We start from the raw sequence: 19,543 nt of genomic DNA, 5'->3' as shown, positions 1-19,543 counted from the left end.
AAAACCAAAAAAAAAAAAAAAAAAAAAAATGTGTGTGACACGAGGCTGGGATAGGGAGATGTTCAGCTCCACTTCTTAAAATCCTGTGTCCTTTAATACAGGCTTGTGCTTTAGAAAGGGAGCTGCCCTGCATTAAGTTGCAATGGGTCTGCAACAAATGGCTCTATAGAAAGTACATAAACGGACATTTCCCATAAGAACCACATTTCTCCACCCTGTTTTCTCATTCATAAAAGCTTACACAGAGGGCTGGGCTATGCTCATTGACAGCACTGGCCTGGATGAATGAGACTGCCAGGTTGTACCCTTACCACTACCATCATTCAATTGCTCAATAAATAACCTGTATGTTATTGGAGATTCTCACGATGTAAGTAAGAGTAAAACTCGGGGCAGGGGAAAGTTAGCAGCTTTTAATTAATTCTAGCACTCAGGAGGTAGAAGGTGGCTAGTATCTGTGAGTTCCAGGCCAGCCTGGTCTACAGGGTAAGTCCCAGGACAGCCAGGATTTCAGAGAAACCTTGTCTGTGAAAAAAAGGAGAAAAAACAACAACAAAACCTGCCATGCTGAAGGTGGCAGTACATGCCTTTAACACCTACACTGGGAAGGTAGAGGGAAACCTCTGAGTTTGAGATCAACCTGGTCTACAGAGTGAATTCCAGAACAGCCAGAGAGCTACATAGAAAAAATTGTAAAACAAGGTGGGGGGTGTGAGAGGAGGCCTCTGTAGGTAAAGGCACTAGCCTGACAAGCATGAGATCAAGACCTGTGTTTGATCCCAAGAACCCAGGTAAAGCAGGTGCAGGGTTCTAATCCTAATGTTCTTAAGACAAGATCTGCAGACCAGCTAGCCTGACATATCAGAACAAAAAACAGAGAGAGATTCATAAATGGAAAGAGAGGAACTAAGAGCCAAGAATCCTCTGGTTCCATACATACACCACTGCATGACAAGTCAACATTCACACAACACATATAAATTGTCTTAGATAAAATTTGGGAATAGTAAATGGCAAGAAACCAAGTTATCAATAAATCACCTACATAAATCAATCAATCAATCTCTCTCTCTCTCTCTCTCTCTCTCTCTCTCTCTCTCTCTCTCTCTCTCTCTCTCTCTCTCTCTCTCTCTCTCTCTCTCTCTCTCTCGACAGGGTCTCTCACTATATAGCTCTGATTGTCCTGTAACTCACTATGTAGACCAGGCTTGCCTGGAACTCTGTCTCTGCCTCCTGTTGAGACTGAAGGTGGGCTCCACTATGTCCACCCAAAAGCCTATTTTCTAGGGAATGAACTAACAAGTGAAGGAGATGTATCTGCCAATTACTCTTGGGACAGTTTTGGATAACCCAAATACGCACAGGCTTACCCAAATCAGCACAGACCCACTAAAGTTGCTATTCAAAATCATTCTGTACTTTTCTCTTCCCTTCAGGAAATCAAGTTTATTCAGAGGAAAGACATAAGCAAACTCATTGTTTGCATTTTCCAAGACTTCTGACTCTAAGTAATGTCTCCCTAATATTTACAACTGTGGGAAAACACAAATTTGAACAAGCTCTTTATTAAAAACCATTTTGTAATTATCGGCCGTGACTGAAGAGATGGTTCAGCAGTTAAAATCACTGGCTGTGCTCCCTGGAGTCAAGTCCAATTCCTAGCACCTGCATGGCAGCTCACAACCACCTGTAATTCCAGTTCCAAGGGACCCACCATCCTCTCCTGGCCTCCATGGACACCCTAAAGTTTTCATATACATATATAGATACATATATATGCAAATATTCATATACATAAAATAAATATATCTTTTAAAAAATTGGTAATCCTTACAGCACCAACAACTCCCCTGCAATGATGGGTCCAAGCCCATTACTCAGAAAGCAGCACCACTGTTAAAGCTTCATCCCCAGACTCTGGCTGAGCCTCTTCACACGCTGGGCTAAAGTCAAAGACTTGTTCACAGAGAACCAGAGACTATTCCAATTTAAAGTTTTCAACAGGCCACCCACAGGTTGGTGGTTACCCAGGGCTGGAGTGTAAGTGAGCATAAGTAAGGTCTTGAGAAAGCTGCAGTGTGACTATGCAACTGGGTAAGCACCAGACAAGCACTGAATCAAAACCTTAATTGAGCAAACTATTTATCAATAAAGTAGTTACAGACAACATCCTTAAGGCTCCCTATTTCTACACATTAAAATTACTTTCCTGGAAACTTAATAATTCTAAGAAAAGTACTTCAGAGCTGAAAATATAGCTGGGTAGCAGCACACTTAACCTAACATAAGCCAAGTCGTGGGTTCAATTCTTATTATCATCAATAAACAAACTCACACAATCTATTGCAATCTGTGTGCTATTTGCACATAATCAGCACGGAACAAAGTACCAGAACAGATACACACTGAGATTAATTATAGCTCCTTGGGTCCAGAAGAAACTGAATGGAAAACACAGCAAAGAAGAGGCTTTTAAAAAAAATCAAAGCCAGGGCTGGAGAGAAGGCTCAGCGGTTAAGAGCACTGGCTGCTCTTCCAGAGGTCCTGAGTTCAATTCCCAGCAACCACATGGTGGCTCACAGCCATCTGTAATGGGATCTGATGCTCTCTTCTGGTGTGTCTGAAGACAGCAACAGTGTACTCACATACATTAAATAATTTTTTCTTAAAAAGAAAAATAAACTGAAAAGGAAGGGGGAAAAAATTACCCTTCCACACACAGCCCCTGTTCTCTTGGCAGTGTGTGGCAGCACCCTGTACCTAAGTGTGCATCAGGGTTCCTAAGAATACTATCTAGGTATACTTCCCTTAATATTCTTGAAGCAAACAGCTCTTATACAAGTCTTATACAACTGCAGCTTCCTGAAAAGGCTGCATGCAAGGATGTGTCTCAGCTACACAGAGGTGTCATCAAAAACAGAAGCAGCTCTTTGCTTTACACCCTCCAAGCCACCTAGACAGCATCCCTCACTCAGATTTAAAACATGTCTCCTAACGGCTGTATTTTTCTTAAGACTTTCATGGTGGGGTTTGGTGTTGTACACCTTTAATTCCATCTCTGAGTCTGAGGCCACCCTGGTCAACATGTACATAGTAAGTTCTAAGCCAGTCAGAGTTACATGGGAGACCCTGTCTACAAAAGAACCAAAGCAACAACAAAATTTAATTAATTTCATTCTCTTTATTTCAGCCAGACAGATGCTCAAAGCAAACTGTAATTCTGGCATGTATTATTTCTGTGAGTTTTCTATTTAATTGACACAGGATCTCGCTGAATAGTCCAGGCTGGCCTGAAACCGACAATAAATTCTGAATTCATTTTTCCATTGTGACATCTCACTACCATCTATCATTTACCCTAATACCTTACCAAAAGCTTTTTTGAAACAATACTGCCTAGAAGGTATGCACATCAAGTTCTATTCAGCATTTGAATGATATTTGACTGGACATGTGTGCATACACACAAGACAGGACAACCTGACCACTTCTTCAGGTGAAACAATGATTCTTCAAGAGTATATAATCAAAGACTGATAATCACCTTCTTAACAAAGTACCTATAAATCTGGAAAGTACAGAAAACATAGAAAAAGGATAAAGAGTGTATGAATATGAAACATAGATTATTTAGTCAAGTGCTACTGGTTCAAATACTGAGGAACAACCTAAGTAATCTACCCCAGGTGACTAGTTAAAAGCTGTCAGCTGCCTTAGCACTAGAGAAGAAAAAGACACAGTAAGATACCCTTCAGAGACAAACAACAGTACAAGTCAATGAGACATTTGACTCACAGAGCTCTGCTTGCACCTCTGTGATCATCCCTTATGATGCCAACCTACAGTGAGCACCAACTAACTGGTCCTAGTGTCAGTGACCACAAGCAAAATGAGTATGCTCCGTGGCCCTGTGGCTACGGCAGAGCTGCTCATGTCTGCCCTGGATAACCCACTATAAAGTTCAGTCATGGACCTTAACACGTTTCTCCTATTTCATCACCTACTTTACCTCCCAGGATTTTACAGAGAATAGATTTCACAATGACAGTACACAATCACATGTCAAAGTTTTAGTTTTGCAAGATGAAGAAGTTTTAATGCTAGTCAGAAAAACTTAAATCATAAAAATTACTATTTAAATATAGTTCATTTACATGTAAAACAGGTCTTCCAGCTCTCCTCTAGCACCCTCACCACATTTGCTGTCTTAATGGCTTGCTATGGGTGCTACCCTGTGTGCCCCACAACTCCTATTTCTGGAATCAGTGTCTGTGCTTTAATGGCTTACTTACTTTTCAACCCTCCAAACCCAAGTTCACTTCCCTCCTCTCCTCCAGAGACCTCCACTGAGTTCAAAAATGGGGGCTTTGACATTTCAAACTATGTATACAATGCTGCTTATTAAATGAAATTACACAGAGAGTTGTATGTGCTTTCACTATTCATATAGGGCACGCATGAACACATGGACTCACTCTGAAACCTAGGCTACCCTCCCACTCACCATTCTTCTGCCTCAGCCTACTGAATTAGAGCCTAGACTCACCAGGCTCACCTTACTTATGGGTGGGGAGGACCTCCTATATGTCTCCTTCCTAAGAACAGAACATCATCTCCTGTGGGCACACTCACTGGATTCCTGTCATACCTGAGTCAATTCCAGCTGCTTGGATCTGGGTATCCCAGAAGCTGAGATTAGGTCTGACACCCTAAAACTCATGTATGTAAACATGGGTAAGATTTATTAGCCATTAAATTGTAAACAATTGCTACCTCAATGAAGTTTCTTGTATCTAAGCAGAGCCAACATGACCAGGTTGGTTTCTCCAGTTTGGCTGTCATGCAGGAAGGTGCTCAGTGCTTATTAAGCAGAGTTCACTTCCTTGTAGGAATCCAGATGAAGGCACCAGATCCCCTGGAACCCGCCATGTGGGTACCATGAATTGAACCAATTGAGCCATTTCTCTTAATCACTGAGCCATCATTTCCCCAGCCCCTCTTAAACTTGTTTCAATAAAGTATTCTGACTTAAAAAAAAAGAAAAAAGAATAGAACATTGTACAGCCAGGTCTCAAAGTGCATGACCTGAATCCCAGCATTCAGGAGACAGAAGTTAGAGGATCTCTGGGGTCTACAAAGCAAATTCCAGATCTGGCAGGACTATATATACAATTCTGACCTTAAAAAGTCCAGTTTTATAAAGTGGAAAAGCCAAGTGTGTAATCCCAGCTACTTGAGAAGCTAAGGCAAGAAGATCTTGAGCTTATAGCAAACCTGAGCAATATGGCAAGATCATCATGTCAAAAGTAAAATCAGTCTACTTTAAAAAAAATAAATAAAGTTGGGCAGTGATGAAATATGCCTTTAATCCCAGCACTCAGGAGACAAAGGCATATGGATTTCCAAGTATAAGGCTAGCCTGGTCTACAGAGCAAGTTCCAGGACAGCTGGGACTACACAGATAAACTATTTTCTCCAAAAAACATTAAAAAAAAAAAAACAACTGATGAGCTGTAGTGATGGGTCATTAGTTAAGAGTACTTGCTGCTCTTAAAGAGGGCCAGGTTTGGTTCCCAACACCTACATGGCAACTTACAACCTTGTGTTAACTCCAGGGGATCTGATGACCTTCTCTGACCTCTGTGAGAACTCTGAGTACTACATGATTGTGGTTCACTTACATGCAGGCAAAACATGCATAAATAAACCTTTAAAAAAAAAAAAAAAAAGTAAAGACTTTTAAAATATTTTATTTAATTTATGAGTGCACTGTCACTCTCTTCAGACACACCAGAAGAGGGCAGCCAATCCTACTACAGATGGTTGTGAGCCACCATGTGGTTGCTGGGAACTGAACTCAGGACCTCTAGAAAAGCAGTCAGTGCTCTTAAACGCTGAACCATTTCTCTAGCCCAAAAAAGTAGTTTTTCACAAAAGGGAAGAAAATGAAACTAAAGTACCTTGACACAGTAAGTATAAGTCTTACCACAATCCCACCCTGAGCATTAAAGTGCTGAAAGTGTTACCAATTTGATCTTAAATTGTGTCCATTATATCAGAACATGGAAGTGCCTTTAACCCCAACACTAAGGAAAAAGAGGCACACAAAATCTGTAAATTTAAAGACAGACTGATTTACACAGCCAGTTCAGACCAGCCAGGGCTACAGAGTTTGACTGTCTCCTAAACAAAACAAATAACAAAATAATAGGGGGGGAGAAGTCAATCCATTATGATAAAAAAAAATCATCTAAAAGAAAATTAAAAATGAAAAGACAGGGCTCAGCAGTTAAGAGCACTCACTGACTCCCCTTCCAGAGGTCCTGAGTTCAAATCCCAGCAACCACATGGTGGCTCACAACCATCTGTAATAGGATCCAATGTCCTCTTCTGGTGTGTCTGAAGATAGAAACAGTGTACTCATATACATTAAAAAGATCTTAAATGACAGAACCTTAATAAAGTAAAAATAAATAAAAAATTTTAGAAAACAGCCACCACCAAAAATGAATAAACCAGTAGAACAGTGGTAAGCACTGGAGTAAGATCACTTTGTATTGAGTAAAGTGATTACTACTTAGAACCTTCATAAAAACAGAACACACAACATACCATTGTTGGGACAGAATACAAGATTGTATGTAGTACTATGAGTCTCTATCATTTATATTTATCTAATAGCAAGCCTGTGAGCTCTACCTTTCCAGTAAAGTAACTCATTACTCTAAAAATATGCTACTTTGAACAGTAATTCTCCGGGGTCCAGGATATGTTCCTGGAAAGGTGAAAGTCTACCCAGAACTTGCAGTGAACCCATGCCTATTTCAAAACCTCATCTCCTGTAGTGGTGGCACACTCCTGTAATGCCAGCACTGAAGTCTGCCTCACAGCTAGATTGCAGTTTCTTGTCCCTCACGAAAGATTCTTAGCTACCCCACAAAATTGTAAGGATCAAATTCAGGAACTAATAAACAGCTCAGTGCCTAGACCCTGTCTGGCTCTTAAAATTCTTTCACATCAACCTACCTGACAGATCCCACAGTTTCCTGCATCACCAGTAACCCTGGCTGAGAAGAGCAGAGTCCCTACACAGTTACATCCCTCTGTTCTAGTGTTCCTCCTGCTGAGTGCTGGGTGAATAGGCACTGGCCACCTTGGCGGGTTTCAAACAAAACACACACACAAACCTGCACAGCTTCCCCAGTATTCTCTCCACTCCTGTCACAAGCCTTGCATTTCCAAGATGACTAAGCTGTAAGACCCACTTGCCTGCCTGAGGACAAAACTAAACAACTGTTTTGTCCTGAGGTAACATAAAATCACAGAATACTTCCAGGGGAAAGGGCACCAAAAAGACACCAGAACCTCTACCCTACAATAAAGCTCCCTCCAAAAGGTGAGACAAATACCAAAACCAAACCAGACATAGCTGTCATCCCAGAACTCAGGAACAGGAAAGAAGATCACTTCAAGTCCCAAGTAAGCCAGAGCGGCAGAGTAAGATGCTACCTCAATTACACACAATCAGCAAAAAAACAAAGGGGAGGGATTATAATATAACTACTGTGTAAGTAATTTTTTTGTGTGGATACCCCATTAACTATATATGAGCTACCCAGAGTTCTCTACCAGTGTGCACTGAGTGCCACACACACAAAACTCAACATCTTAGCCTGGCATTCAAAGGCTTTCTCTCCACTACCATGTTCTTTGAAACAATCTTAATGAAAAGCCACAAATTTAGAGAATCATTAAATCAATAAATTTCTTCAAACTTTTTTTTCTACTCAGTTTTTCAAGACAGTATATCCCTGGCAATCCTGGAACTCACTCCACAGACCAGACTGGCCTCAAACTTTCTAGATCTGCCTCTGCCTCCCCAGTGCTGGCGTATGACACACATCCAACTCCCAAACCTTCTTACATGCTAAAATGTATAGACTAATACTGAGATCAGTACATTTAATCACCACCTTCAAGACTAAACCTTTCTGAGAATGTAGTATTCAGAGGGAATGGTCTTGCCTATGAAGCTCAAGTTCTATCTTCAGCCAAGAAAAAGAGTTGACCCTGCTATAACAGTAAATAAATGCCTTGCTTTAAGTACAGAATACAAACTAAAACTGAAGGACACAAGACACTTCCTTTTCTTTATCAGTACTTCCCTCCCCTACATATGCCCTTGCCAGTAAAACACAGATCTATGATCTACTGAAGTGTAATCCCAGCACTCAGGAGACAGAGGCAGGTAGCTCTGTGAGTTCAAGGCTAGCCTGATCTACAGAAAGTTCCAGAACAGCCAAGGCTACCCTGTTTCAATACCCATCCCCCACCCAAAAAATAGAAACCAAAAAGAGAGGAGGGAGGTGCTGGGCTGGCAAGATGGCTGTATGCCTGATTACAACCTGTCCTCTGACCTGTTGTACATATAAATACATAAAATAGGGCTGGAGAGATGGCTCAGTGGTTAAGAGCACTGACTGCTCTTCCAGAGGTCCTGAGTTGAAATCCCAGCAACCACATGGTGGCTCAGAACCATTTGTAATGAGATCCGATGCCCTCTTCTGTAGTGTCTGAAGACAGCTACAGTGTACTCATATACATTAAATAAATAAATGAATCTTTTAAAAAAATAAATACATAAAATATAATAAAATTATTTTTAAATGAATGAAATAGGTGCTGGACAGATGGATCATTGGGTAGTGTTTGCCACTAACCCATGAAGCCTTGAGACCCCCCAGCACTAACATAAAAGCTAAGTATAAAGAAATGTGTCTGTGACCCCAGCCTTGGTGGGAAGCAAGCCAATGTGAACCCCAGGGCACAATGCCAGCCAATCTACCCAATGTGTCCAACTCAAAACATAAGCACAAGCCTTTAATCCCAGCACTTTAGGCCAGAAGCAAGAGGATCTCTTTGTGAATTTGAGGGCAGCCTGATCTACAGAGAGTTCCAGGATAGCCAGGGCTGTTACACAGAGAAATCCTGTCTTAAAAAAACAATTTAAAAAAATTTTTTTAAAGGTAAAAAACAGTAGAAAAAGATGCCTGACAGCTTTGTGTGGCTCTTAAGCAAGCACACATCTACAAACACACACACACACACACACACACACACACACATACCAAATACACCATATGTGCATACCCACACAAATAACAAAAAAAAATAACTACTATCCTTCCTATCGAGTTCAAGAAGCATGTAACTAAAAATTTAGACTTGCAAGTATGCTTGCTTATGGTTTTGAAATAGAATGGGGGGGGGCAGGGGGACAGAAACCCTAGACAAGATATCAGTTTCTTTTGCTAATAAGCACTGGACTGGCAATATCAAATGAATCTTTACAAATGGCACCTATACTCAATTGCCAAGAGTAGACTTAATCAGTTGATTAAGTAAGTCTAATCCTCAGGAAGCAGAACAGGCTAAACTCTTTGTCAGTAAAATAGATTTATGTTTAAAAAAATAAAGTCAGGCATGGAGCTCAAGTCTTTAATCCCAGTACTGGCCAACCCCAGTGGATTCAAGGACAGCCTGATCTGCATGACCTATATGCAGAGATCCTGTATCTCATAAAAAGTTAATAAAAGAAATTAACAAAAAGATTAATGAATATCAACTAAATTCTTAGAACAAGAGAGAGATGGTTAAAACCTAAAAATCAACTGCACTTTGAACAACAAATCTCAAGCAAGCAACTGATTTCTTCATTTCCCCCACTTTCAACCATAACATCTTTTTATTCCAGTAATTATTTTAATTTCCAATTTACAACATCTGTTAAGTTTAGTTCTTCCTGGGAATTTAAACATTCTTATTGCTTCCAAATAACAGGATATAAAGATAAGTCTCCCGAGCAGAACATAAAAGCTTTGCTTTACATTGTCCTGTAAACCCAAACAGTTCTTAAGAGCATGTCAAAGGTCAAAAATATTCTGTTAAAGATATTCCTAGAAATACATTGTGAACATTAAAACACTCTTGAGATTTCTTTACTGAATTTACTATATAACACCAGAATGGTAAATAAGCCAATGGCAATTACAATAACCAACCATTCTTTAAAACAAATGACTCTTGTTTACAACAAACTAAATAAGCAATTGAAGAGTTTCAAGACAGTCACTGAAAGCAGAAAGCCTAAGCAGACAGTGATTAGAAGAGTTTCAAAGCTGAAATAGGGAACTTTTTTTACCTGGTGTTCTGCATGAATGTTATCCCCTGTAGGCCATCGATGTTTGCTAGTATTATAGCCGCCTCCACCACTTCCTCCTCCCCCAAGCTGCTCACCATGCTGCCTCTGAAAGAAGTAGTCCACCATGGCGTCGTCCTGGGAGCGGCCTGCAACTCCTATGGATCCTGGGACAGGGCTGGAGTGTGTCCCAGCTGCAAGAGCCTGATTAGCAGCTGGCTGTGGCTGCGCTTGGGACCCTGTTCCAGATGTCAAAACAACAGGCATGTTGGGATTAGCTGGTTCTTGAGGGTGATGTTTCAGGTGGGGGCTGAAAGAGTCCTGCCAAAGCACTGCTTTTCTCTTCAAGACACATGCAACGCTCATTCCACCAACACCTGAGAACAAACAGTTAACAGATGTTTAATGCTTTCATTTTTAAAAACAACTCCATATACTCCAGTACAAAATGCTAAACAATTCCCTCTCTTCTGCAAGTCAATACTGTAAAACTGTTTCTACCAAGAAGTCAAGTGTCTTGTAACCGCTTTCTGAACTAAACCTCCTTTGAAGCTGCTGGGCTTGTGTGTACAGAAATAAAGGTAAACAGCAGCAGGTACTCCAACAAGTGCTGAGATGAGGGTTCACTACTGTGACCAGAGCTTTACTAAAAAGTAATCATAGAAAGACAAGGAACTTGCCTAATGTGCTAGGACATAAGTTGGAGCCCTAGAACCACATAAATTTTAAAAAGTAAACAAGCAAAGTAGCAATATGGAATCAGAATTTAATCAATAGCTTCCCTACTCAATTGACTTTTTCCTTAAGTCAACTGTACATAAAAATAAACAGCTTTTTTTTTCCTGAGGTGAGATTTCATGTAACCCCGGCTGGCTTTGAAATTAAAAGGTAGCCAAAGCTGGCCAAGAACTACTGATCCTACTTCTGGGATTACAGACATGCATCAACAGGACTGTGACCAGGAACTTTTGAAAGTAAACTCAAGTTTACAGGCTGGAGGTGTAGCTCAATGGAGTGACGGCCTGGCCTGAACAGACCCTACATTCAATCCCCTGGACTCCACCCCAGCCCCAGCAGATTCAATCCCATAGACACCCCCCCATGCCCTAATTAGCTTTAAAAGAATTTACAGCTGTAACAAACACGTCACTAACCAAACAAAAGCCTATATGGCTTTGACTCTATAACTTAAAAGGATCCTTTAAAATGTCTAACACGCTTGTGGAACAATACCAAGATCAGCTGTGTTTTTATAACATGGAGGAAAAAAAACAAGACTTTTAACAATAATTTGCAAATACAATGCTCTCATGCTTGTTATTAACTCTTAGAAACAGGACAAGACAAACCCAACTCACTTTGCTGGTACTAACCCTCACTGTAAAAACCAGATCTGTCTCACAGTCAGAGGGTAGCAAATACATGGCAAACATTATCTCATCACAGAGACACTGAAAGGGAAGCACTATTAGCCCTGTTTTACAAGTAAAACAGTACAAGAGTTAGGAGGAGCCCATGGCCATCCAGCTAGGAGCAGAGATCTCATCACTGTTTTGGTCTCATCATGCAGTCCTGGATGGCCTACAACTTGCTATGTAGAGTAGGCTGGCCTTGAACTCACTAAGATCTGCCTGTCTGAAGTATGGGATTAAAGATCTAAACCATCATCCCTGTATCTGCAGTACACTAAACTCTGAAAATCCAACAAAGAAATCAAATGTTACTAGGAACCATTGCTAGTTAAGTTCCATAAAATCAAATAATTACATTTGTATGAATAAAGTAAACTGGTTACCAATTAGGGTAGTTGGTCTGCAACTAGAGAACTTCCAAAGTTAGCAACACTGTTCAAAACAAATGAGAAACCTATTTTTGAGATATTTAGTTTTCTTTTGTATTTATTTTACCTGTATGTGTATCATGTACTTCTCGTGTCAGAGAAGGCCAGAGGCATAAGAGCCTCTAAAACAGGAGCCAGGATTGTGAACCATGTGAGTGCTGGGAACCAAACACATGTACTCTGCAAATCACCAAGTCAAAAGTGCAAAAGCATAGAGCATCTCTCCAGCCTCCACCATGCTCTCACCTGGAGCAACAGAACTAGCTTCTCACAACTAATCCAGGTGAGGAAGCTAGAAGAGGTCACATGGAAACTGCAATCTCTTCAAAACCTAGTTTGTAATCCTAACACTCTGGGAGACTAAAGCAGGAAAACTGCTAATATTCTGAGGTCAGGGGAGATAATATACTGTAACTTTAAGGCAAACATTGAGAACAGTAAAATTCTCTCAAAAATACAAAAAAAAAAAACAAAACTCTGCTTTGAAAATGCCGAATGTAATTCAAAAATTCCAATGCTCTCCTACCTACCTACCTACACACACACACACACACACACACACACACACACACCAATTAAGTGTCCTATACTGGAATAGTTTTGGCCTTCTAAGCTCTCATGAACAAAATGCTGTCTAGGCTAAAGTACAAACCCAGAAAAGTACAGTTGTTTCATTCTCAACCTCTGCAAAGTACACACCAGCCTAACCCTCCTCACTAGGTTCTCTAGGGACCTCAGTCCCTCAACTACATAGTGCATTTGCTTCTTCAGAGAACCTCCATCAGGCCAACTGATGCAAAACTCAAGTTTTGCCACCAAACTAACACTCTGTCAGTTTCCAAAGAAAGTTTTCGCCCAAACCTTGGTTTTTGATAGCTTTTAACAATAAGTTGAAAGGTATATAAGGGGCTGGAGAGATGGCTCAGTGGTTAAGAGCATTGACTGCTCTTCCAGAAGTCCTGAGTTCAAATTCCAGCAACCACATGGTGGCTCACAACCATCTGTAATGGGAGCTGATACCCTCTTCTGGTGTGTCTGAAGACAGCTACAGTGTAGTTATATGTAATAAATACATAAATCTTGGGGGGGGGGGAAAGGCATATAAAAGTTTTAAATTTCCTCTAATCACCATGCTTAAGATTCCACGAATTTAGTTACCTACACCAGTCAAGGCAACCTAGCCTCACTCATCAAGTGAATTCATAAACTAGTAAATGCAGTAGTTTCTAACAGAAGAGAGCTGCTAAAAGCTACCTATGAATTTTCATATTAAGAAAAGTTTAGCTAGCCAGTGGTTGTGCACACCTTTAAATCCCAGCACTCAGGTTAAGCTAGACGGATCTCTGAGTTCAAGGCCAGCATAGTCTACAGAGTGAGTTCCAGGACAGCCAGGGTTATACAGAGAAATCCTGTCTCAAAAACCAATAAATAAGCAAACTAGCAAACAAATGAATAATAAAGACTGTCACTGAAAGCAATTTCATTCTAAAAAATAACTGGGGAGGGGTCAGTTACAAAAATATTAAAACAAAACAATTAGCCTTTGTAAGACTATCTGGAACTGACTTCCTGCTTTATCTAATGAGGCAAGGTAGTTTCTCAAACAAGAGAGAGCCTAGCAAGACAGACAACTTAAAAGTGAGCAAACACCAAACACTAACATGTGTCTGAGAGAATTTTGTAACATCTTGGCAAGGAGAGAACAAAAACTAATAATCAGTCACCTTAAGAACCAAAAAACAAGAAACTGATGGTACCTTTTGGGGAACTCTCAAAGCTCACTAAAGTAATGTGTGGTATTTAAAATGTGATTTTTTTTTTAAGCAAATGGCATATCATTTAAAAGCAAGTATTTTAAGCAATACAATGAAATATCAAGTCTAGGTATTTCCTAGCTTTAAACTGTGTAAAGATCATGTTGTAGTTTGTTTTTACTTTTTTTAAAAATATCACTAATGAGTTTTCTTTAAACAACGAGGATTAGTTTTAATCTATCTCCTTTTACTAAGATGCTCGGGTTTAAAATTTATTTTTACACTGAACAAACCTTCGGTGGACATAAATTTATCTTAAAGCGGTTCACAGACCCAAACTAAACAAACCCCAACTTCAATAAGCTGTGGTCTTAGACAAGATGAATTCAAGCGTGGGAAAGCAAAGTACTAAAAGTTCAGAACCTGGTATTTCCAAACCATCAGATAAAGACCCGCAGCCCCTAGTGTTTTACAAAGTTATAATGAGCGAAGGGTCAAAATGTTCCTGTGTTTACTAAAAGCCCCAAAGGAAGCTGCTTATCTCGAAGGAAGAACCACACTAGTAACTTTTACACCAAAACAAAAAGCTAAAACTACAATTCTATCATCAGAAGTAACAGGATTTAAAAACTGAAAAGCCCAAAAGCCCTCATAAATCATCTTAATAATCCCAGTAATTAATGGGGTGAGCAAAATGATCGAGTGTAACTAAGTGTTATCATAATTTGCACAATGGAAACGAACAATCCTTCAAAGTTACGGTGAGGATAAAGCCGTCTCTGGTCATCTGTGTGGGAGTTCTTCAATGTGGGAAGGGAGACCTTGGGAAGAGGGGTGAGCTTCACTGGAGAAAAGTTACAGGAGTGTTCCTCACTTAACGTGGGAGTGGTACTGACGAGTAAAAGAAATGACCCATGTTTACCGACCGCGTTTGTGAGGACCGAAACCGAAGCACTGTGTAGGTATCTACATGTTTTTCCTACTACCTACTGAAAGCCCCTTGGCGAGGAAGGCACACCAACACAGGGAGGCTCAGAGAGGAAGAACACCCCCCGCCTCAAGGGGAGAAAAACACACACACACACACACACAAGCTCTCACAGAAACAAAAGGCCACAAGAAACCCAGGAGCTTAAAAAGCGATCTGAAACTTCCTGATGGCCACCTCTCCACATTTAAGGCTTGCAAAATCGCCCACTCCCCCACCACCGTGGGGGCTCGCCCGAGGACCCGGGCCCACCGCTGCTTTCTAAAGCGATGTATTGTTCCTCCCTCGGCGCTGCCACGGAAGCTCCAGCAGAAGTCGAAGGAGCCCGCGGGAGCACAGAATCTCCACTCCACGGCCACAAGAGAGGACCTGGGGCTTCGCAGAGCCATCCAAAAATAAATAAATAAATAAATATCACCAAAAAAAAAAAAAAATAGCCGAGTCGAACGGCAGCACCAACCTCCAGGGACTCCCAGCAAGGCCGAACCGAGGCACGGAGCCGCCGCCAGCTGCGGGCCGGGCCCCGGCCGCGGCCCGCTCCCCACCCCCTCCTCGCGGATAACAATAGGGCCTCGCTGCCGCCTCCCAAACACGTACAAGCGGAGCGAGCGCGGAGCCTCCGCCAGGCCCGGCGGCGTCTCTAAGCCCTTCTCGCCCCGCCAACCGCTGCCAAACGCCAATACGAGGGGCGCATCGGCTCGCTGGGGGTTCGGAGCACGGTTTGGGGCCACCGGGGCGCGGATACTCACGGGCGGAGCGGTAGGATGAAGATGGATTCCGGCCCCCCGATCTTCGCTCGCCGGCGCTCTCGCTCCCCCTTACCTTTCACTCCGACAACATGGCGGCCCACTGGGGACTGGGCTGACGCGGTGCATCATGGGAGCGGCGCCGGCCCCGGCTCCGGCGGTGGCAGCAGCGTGTGCGGAGCGGGCGGGCGGCTCTGGAACAGGTTGCCCGGTTGCCATGCCAACCGCAGGGCCTGCGTGAACTCGGGGAAACTCGCAGGCCACACAACCGCTGTGCCCGCCCGCTGGGGCGAGCGCGCGCCGCCGCGTCGGGAGCGGGGTGGAAGGCGCGGGAGCGCGCACGGAGTGCACAGCCTGCCGTCGGGGGGGGGGGGGGGGAGGGAACGCCGACATGGAGCTGTGCTAGGACCTGCCACAGCCCGGCCCGAAACTGGGTTCGAACCCCTTCCAGCCTTCTGGCTCCTGGCCTTATTGCATGTTCCTCCTGCCTCCGTTTCCCCAGTGTAACATACAAAAGAGAAGAACTACAGAAAGACCACGCTGATGGAGGGCAGAACCTCAACCTAATTTGCAGGATCTGGAGCACAGTGACAATGCCAGGACCCTTGTTCAAAGGTCTTTAGAAATATTAAGATGCAAAAAAAAAAAAAAAAAGAAAGAAAGAGAGAAAGAGAAATATCAAGATGCAAACTAAGCAAATTAAGCTGAGAACAAGAGATGTTTGCATGCATTTCATTTTGATTGGTTGGTTGGTTTTCTTTGTTTTTTGTTTTTGTTTTTTTGTTTTGTTTTGTTTTTTAATGTGACAGGGTCTTTGTCTTTTGTTGTAGCCCTGGCTAGTCTCTAACCTACTGAAATCCACCTGCCTCTGCCTTAAAGAACCATTCAATTTTTATTTTTTTTTTAGTTCTTCCCCCCACCCCATTTTTGATTTTTCAAGACGGAGTTTTTCTGTGTATACCTGGCTGTCCTGGAACTCACATTGTAGACCAGGCTGGCCTCAGAACTCACTGAGATATCCCCACCTCTGGCTCCTAAGTATTGGGATTAAAGGCCTGTGTCACCACCACCTCAATTTTCTTTTTTTATGACATAGTATCATATAGCCCAGACTGCCCTCAAACTCACTGTGTAGCTGAGGATTACTTGAACCCCTGAGCTTACTCCATTACCTTCCTACTTCTGTTCTTACAGACATGTTCAGTCATACCCAGTTTATGCAGTGCTGGATACCAAACTCAGGGACATCGGGTATGCTAGGCAACACCCTACCAAACAAGTGAGCTACGTCCCCAGGTCTCAATATTCTCAAACTCAAGAACGTACTGTATTCAGAAAGCCAGCTTGAAACCAGACCTGAAATTACTTAACCGAACCTTCATTTCCCACACTGCTAACAATACTTTGTGAAATCAAGAAGATAATGCATTTAGCCCCATCCGGCCAGGGCCCTGGACAGTACTCAACAGCCGCAGTACAAAAGCTCACAGGAGGAAGAAAGATGGCAGATATGACACAGTTACACCTTCCAGCTTCTTACCAGACTCTGGGCTCCATGCCTTCATCCTGAGAGCCATAGTGTCTTTTGTTGTATGTCTATTTGGTTGATTTTGGTTTGGTTTTTTTATTTGTTTGTTTGTTTTGTAGTTTTTCAAGACAGGGTTTCTCTGGGTAGACCTGGCTGTCCTAGAGCTTGTTCTCTGTGTAGACCAGGCTACAACTGCCTCTGCCTTCTGAGTGCTGGGACTTAAGATGTCTGCCCCCAACTGTCCTGTTTAATTTTCTTAGTTTTAACTTCAGCTTCGGTCATTGACTTGGTGAGATTTTAACACAGGTTTAACCATAGTCGGGAGAGATTAGTCTTAAGGGCTCTCTATTCAATCAGGGGAGGCAATCCCAGCCAAGTAAACAACAACCATCTCTGATCTCATTAAAGAAATTACTTTCAAAGGCCGTAAGATACAAACCCAGCCCCAAAATAACCCTATCAGAGCACAGCCGCCAGCAGACTCATGAGACTGCTGTTATCAAGTGTTTACCAGGGTGACATATGCTGCCCTCAGACTTTTACTCATTATCTAACTTAAAATTTCCAAACTGAAATAAATAAAACTGCCAGACTATGAAATAGTAATCATATTTCATAATAATACTGGACACCAGTATTCCTGTTTCAAAATGAGAAAACATAAATGGGGTGTGGTGGTGCATGCCTTAATCCCAGACAGAGACAGGTGGATCACTGTGAAATCCAGGCCAGCCTGGTTTACAGAGAAGTCCTGGACAGGCAGGGCTACACAGAGAAATCCTGTTTCAAAAAAGAAAAAAAAAAAAAAAAAAAAAAAAAAAACCTCCAAGACAGAGAACATAGGCTGGGGAGATGGCTCAGCATCTCTGGGCAGAAATTTCTAGTGAGGATCATTCAAGAAAACCTTAGAAACTGGGTATATAATCCCAGCACTTGAAAGACAGAAGCAAGAAGACTGAGAATTCCAGGCTAGCCAAGCTTCATAAGAAGACCAACAAGGAAAGATAGATACATGGATGGATGGATGGATGGATGGATGGATGGATGGATGGATGGATGGGTGGATAATAGACAGATGGACAGACAGACAGACAAACAGTCCTTTCAAGTAGGTGTCTGCTTTCATTGGACAGGACAGTTTTCAAAGCGTGGGCAGGGGCAACCTGCTGACAATGACTCCAAAGACATTTTCAGTCCCTCCTATACTATTATTCCTGGCTAATAAATGTTTCTATAACAATAATAATAATAACTAATAAGTCGTGTTTATAAACACTGTAAAGACTCTGAGACAGCCTTTATGTCTTCTAATTTTCTGAAAAGAAACTTTGTTATACCCATTGATTTTCAACTGTGTTACGCTTGTCCGCTACTTTAGTTGCAGACTCTCCCTCAGAAGGCTTCCCTTGTTTTCGTTGCTACACCGTTACCATCCAACAAGCACTTTGTTTCTTTGTGGATTTCAACAGACTAACCTCCTCTCCCACAACCACACCCACCACCCACACCTAGGCTTGGATCTAAGCCATCCTCCCATTGTGGGAAAAGTAAAAAACTGGGGACGGGGAGGTGGCCTCAGGAACTCTTCAAAAGCTCTGTTTGACAATATTGGAAGACTAAGGAGGAAGTAAAGAATGAATTACTAAGCCAGGGGCCAGGGTCTAGGAAGGTGCTGAAGAAGCCTGTCCTTTGGAACTACTCCCTTGGTGAGGATTTTTTTTATAGAAAACTGAGAGGAAGATTAGAGGTTTGTGGTTTCTTTGGGATTGGCTTTTTATTTGTTTTCGTTGGGGTTTGGTTGCTTAGGTTTTTGTTTTACTGGGGGGGGGGGGCTATTTGTCTACTGAGTTTTTAAAACAGGGTTTCAAGATATAGCCCTGGTTTGCCTGGAACTCACTATACAAACTAGACTAGCTTTGAACATTTTTTTGCCTCTGCCTCCCAAGTACTGTAATTACAGGTGTGAGGCATCATCAGCCTTGCTAGAAAATATTTTAAGGTAAACAATGTAACTTCTACTCTTGCTTTGTTTTATTATAATGTATACCTTAACCGTTAAAGCTTCTTTTTAACAGCTCTCTTATCAAAACATTGAAACTGTCAGGTATGGCGTGCATGCCTTTAATTCCAGGCCGAGGCAGGTAGATCTCTGTGAGTTTGAGGCCAACCTCATCTACAGAGTTCCAGTATAGCCAGGGTCACACTGAGAAACACTATCTAAGGGATAGGGGTGTGGCTGAGTAATGTGATGATTTATACATGTTTGGCCCAGGGAATGATACTATTAGAAGGCATGTCCTTGTTGGAGTAGATGCTGCACTGTGCCTGCCTGGATGCTGCCATGCTCCCACCTTGATAATAAAGAACTGAACCTCTGAACCTGTAAGCCAGCCCCCAATGAATAGTTGTCCTTTAAAAGTCTTGCCTTGTTATGGTGTCTGTTCATAGCTGTAAAACCCTAACTAAATATAAATTAGTACCAGGGACTG

At 42.1% G+C, this 19,543-nt stretch overlaps 1 protein-coding gene across 12 annotated transcripts in view; it reads right to left on the bottom strand.

Moving 5' to 3' along the window:
• PUM1 (pumilio RNA binding family member 1) overlaps positions 1-15,624 on the bottom strand; it is a 109,295-nt gene extending 93,671 nt beyond the window's left edge. For all 12 annotated transcript variants that reach the window (XM_080922075.1, XM_080922081.1, XM_080922083.1 and 9 more), the window contains exons 1-2: positions 15,530-15,624; positions 10,202-10,575 (exon numbers count right to left, since the gene is read on the bottom strand). In XM_080922075.1, coding sequence (XP_080778201.1) covers positions 10,202-10,564 — 363 coding nt within the window. In that variant the 5' untranslated portion in view covers positions 10,565-10,575; positions 15,530-15,624. The remainder of the gene's footprint in view (positions 1-10,201; positions 10,576-15,529) is intronic.
• Between the last annotated feature and the right edge of the window lie 3,919 nt (positions 15,625-19,543).

The sequence above is a fragment of the Micromys minutus genome (assembly GCF_963924665.1).
Source record: "Micromys minutus genome assembly, chromosome: 9".
Classification (NCBI taxonomy): Eukaryota; Metazoa; Chordata; class Mammalia; order Rodentia; family Muridae; genus Micromys; species Micromys minutus.
Note: the sequence above shows the minus strand (reverse complement) of the source record. Positions and strands in the feature narration are given on the sequence as shown.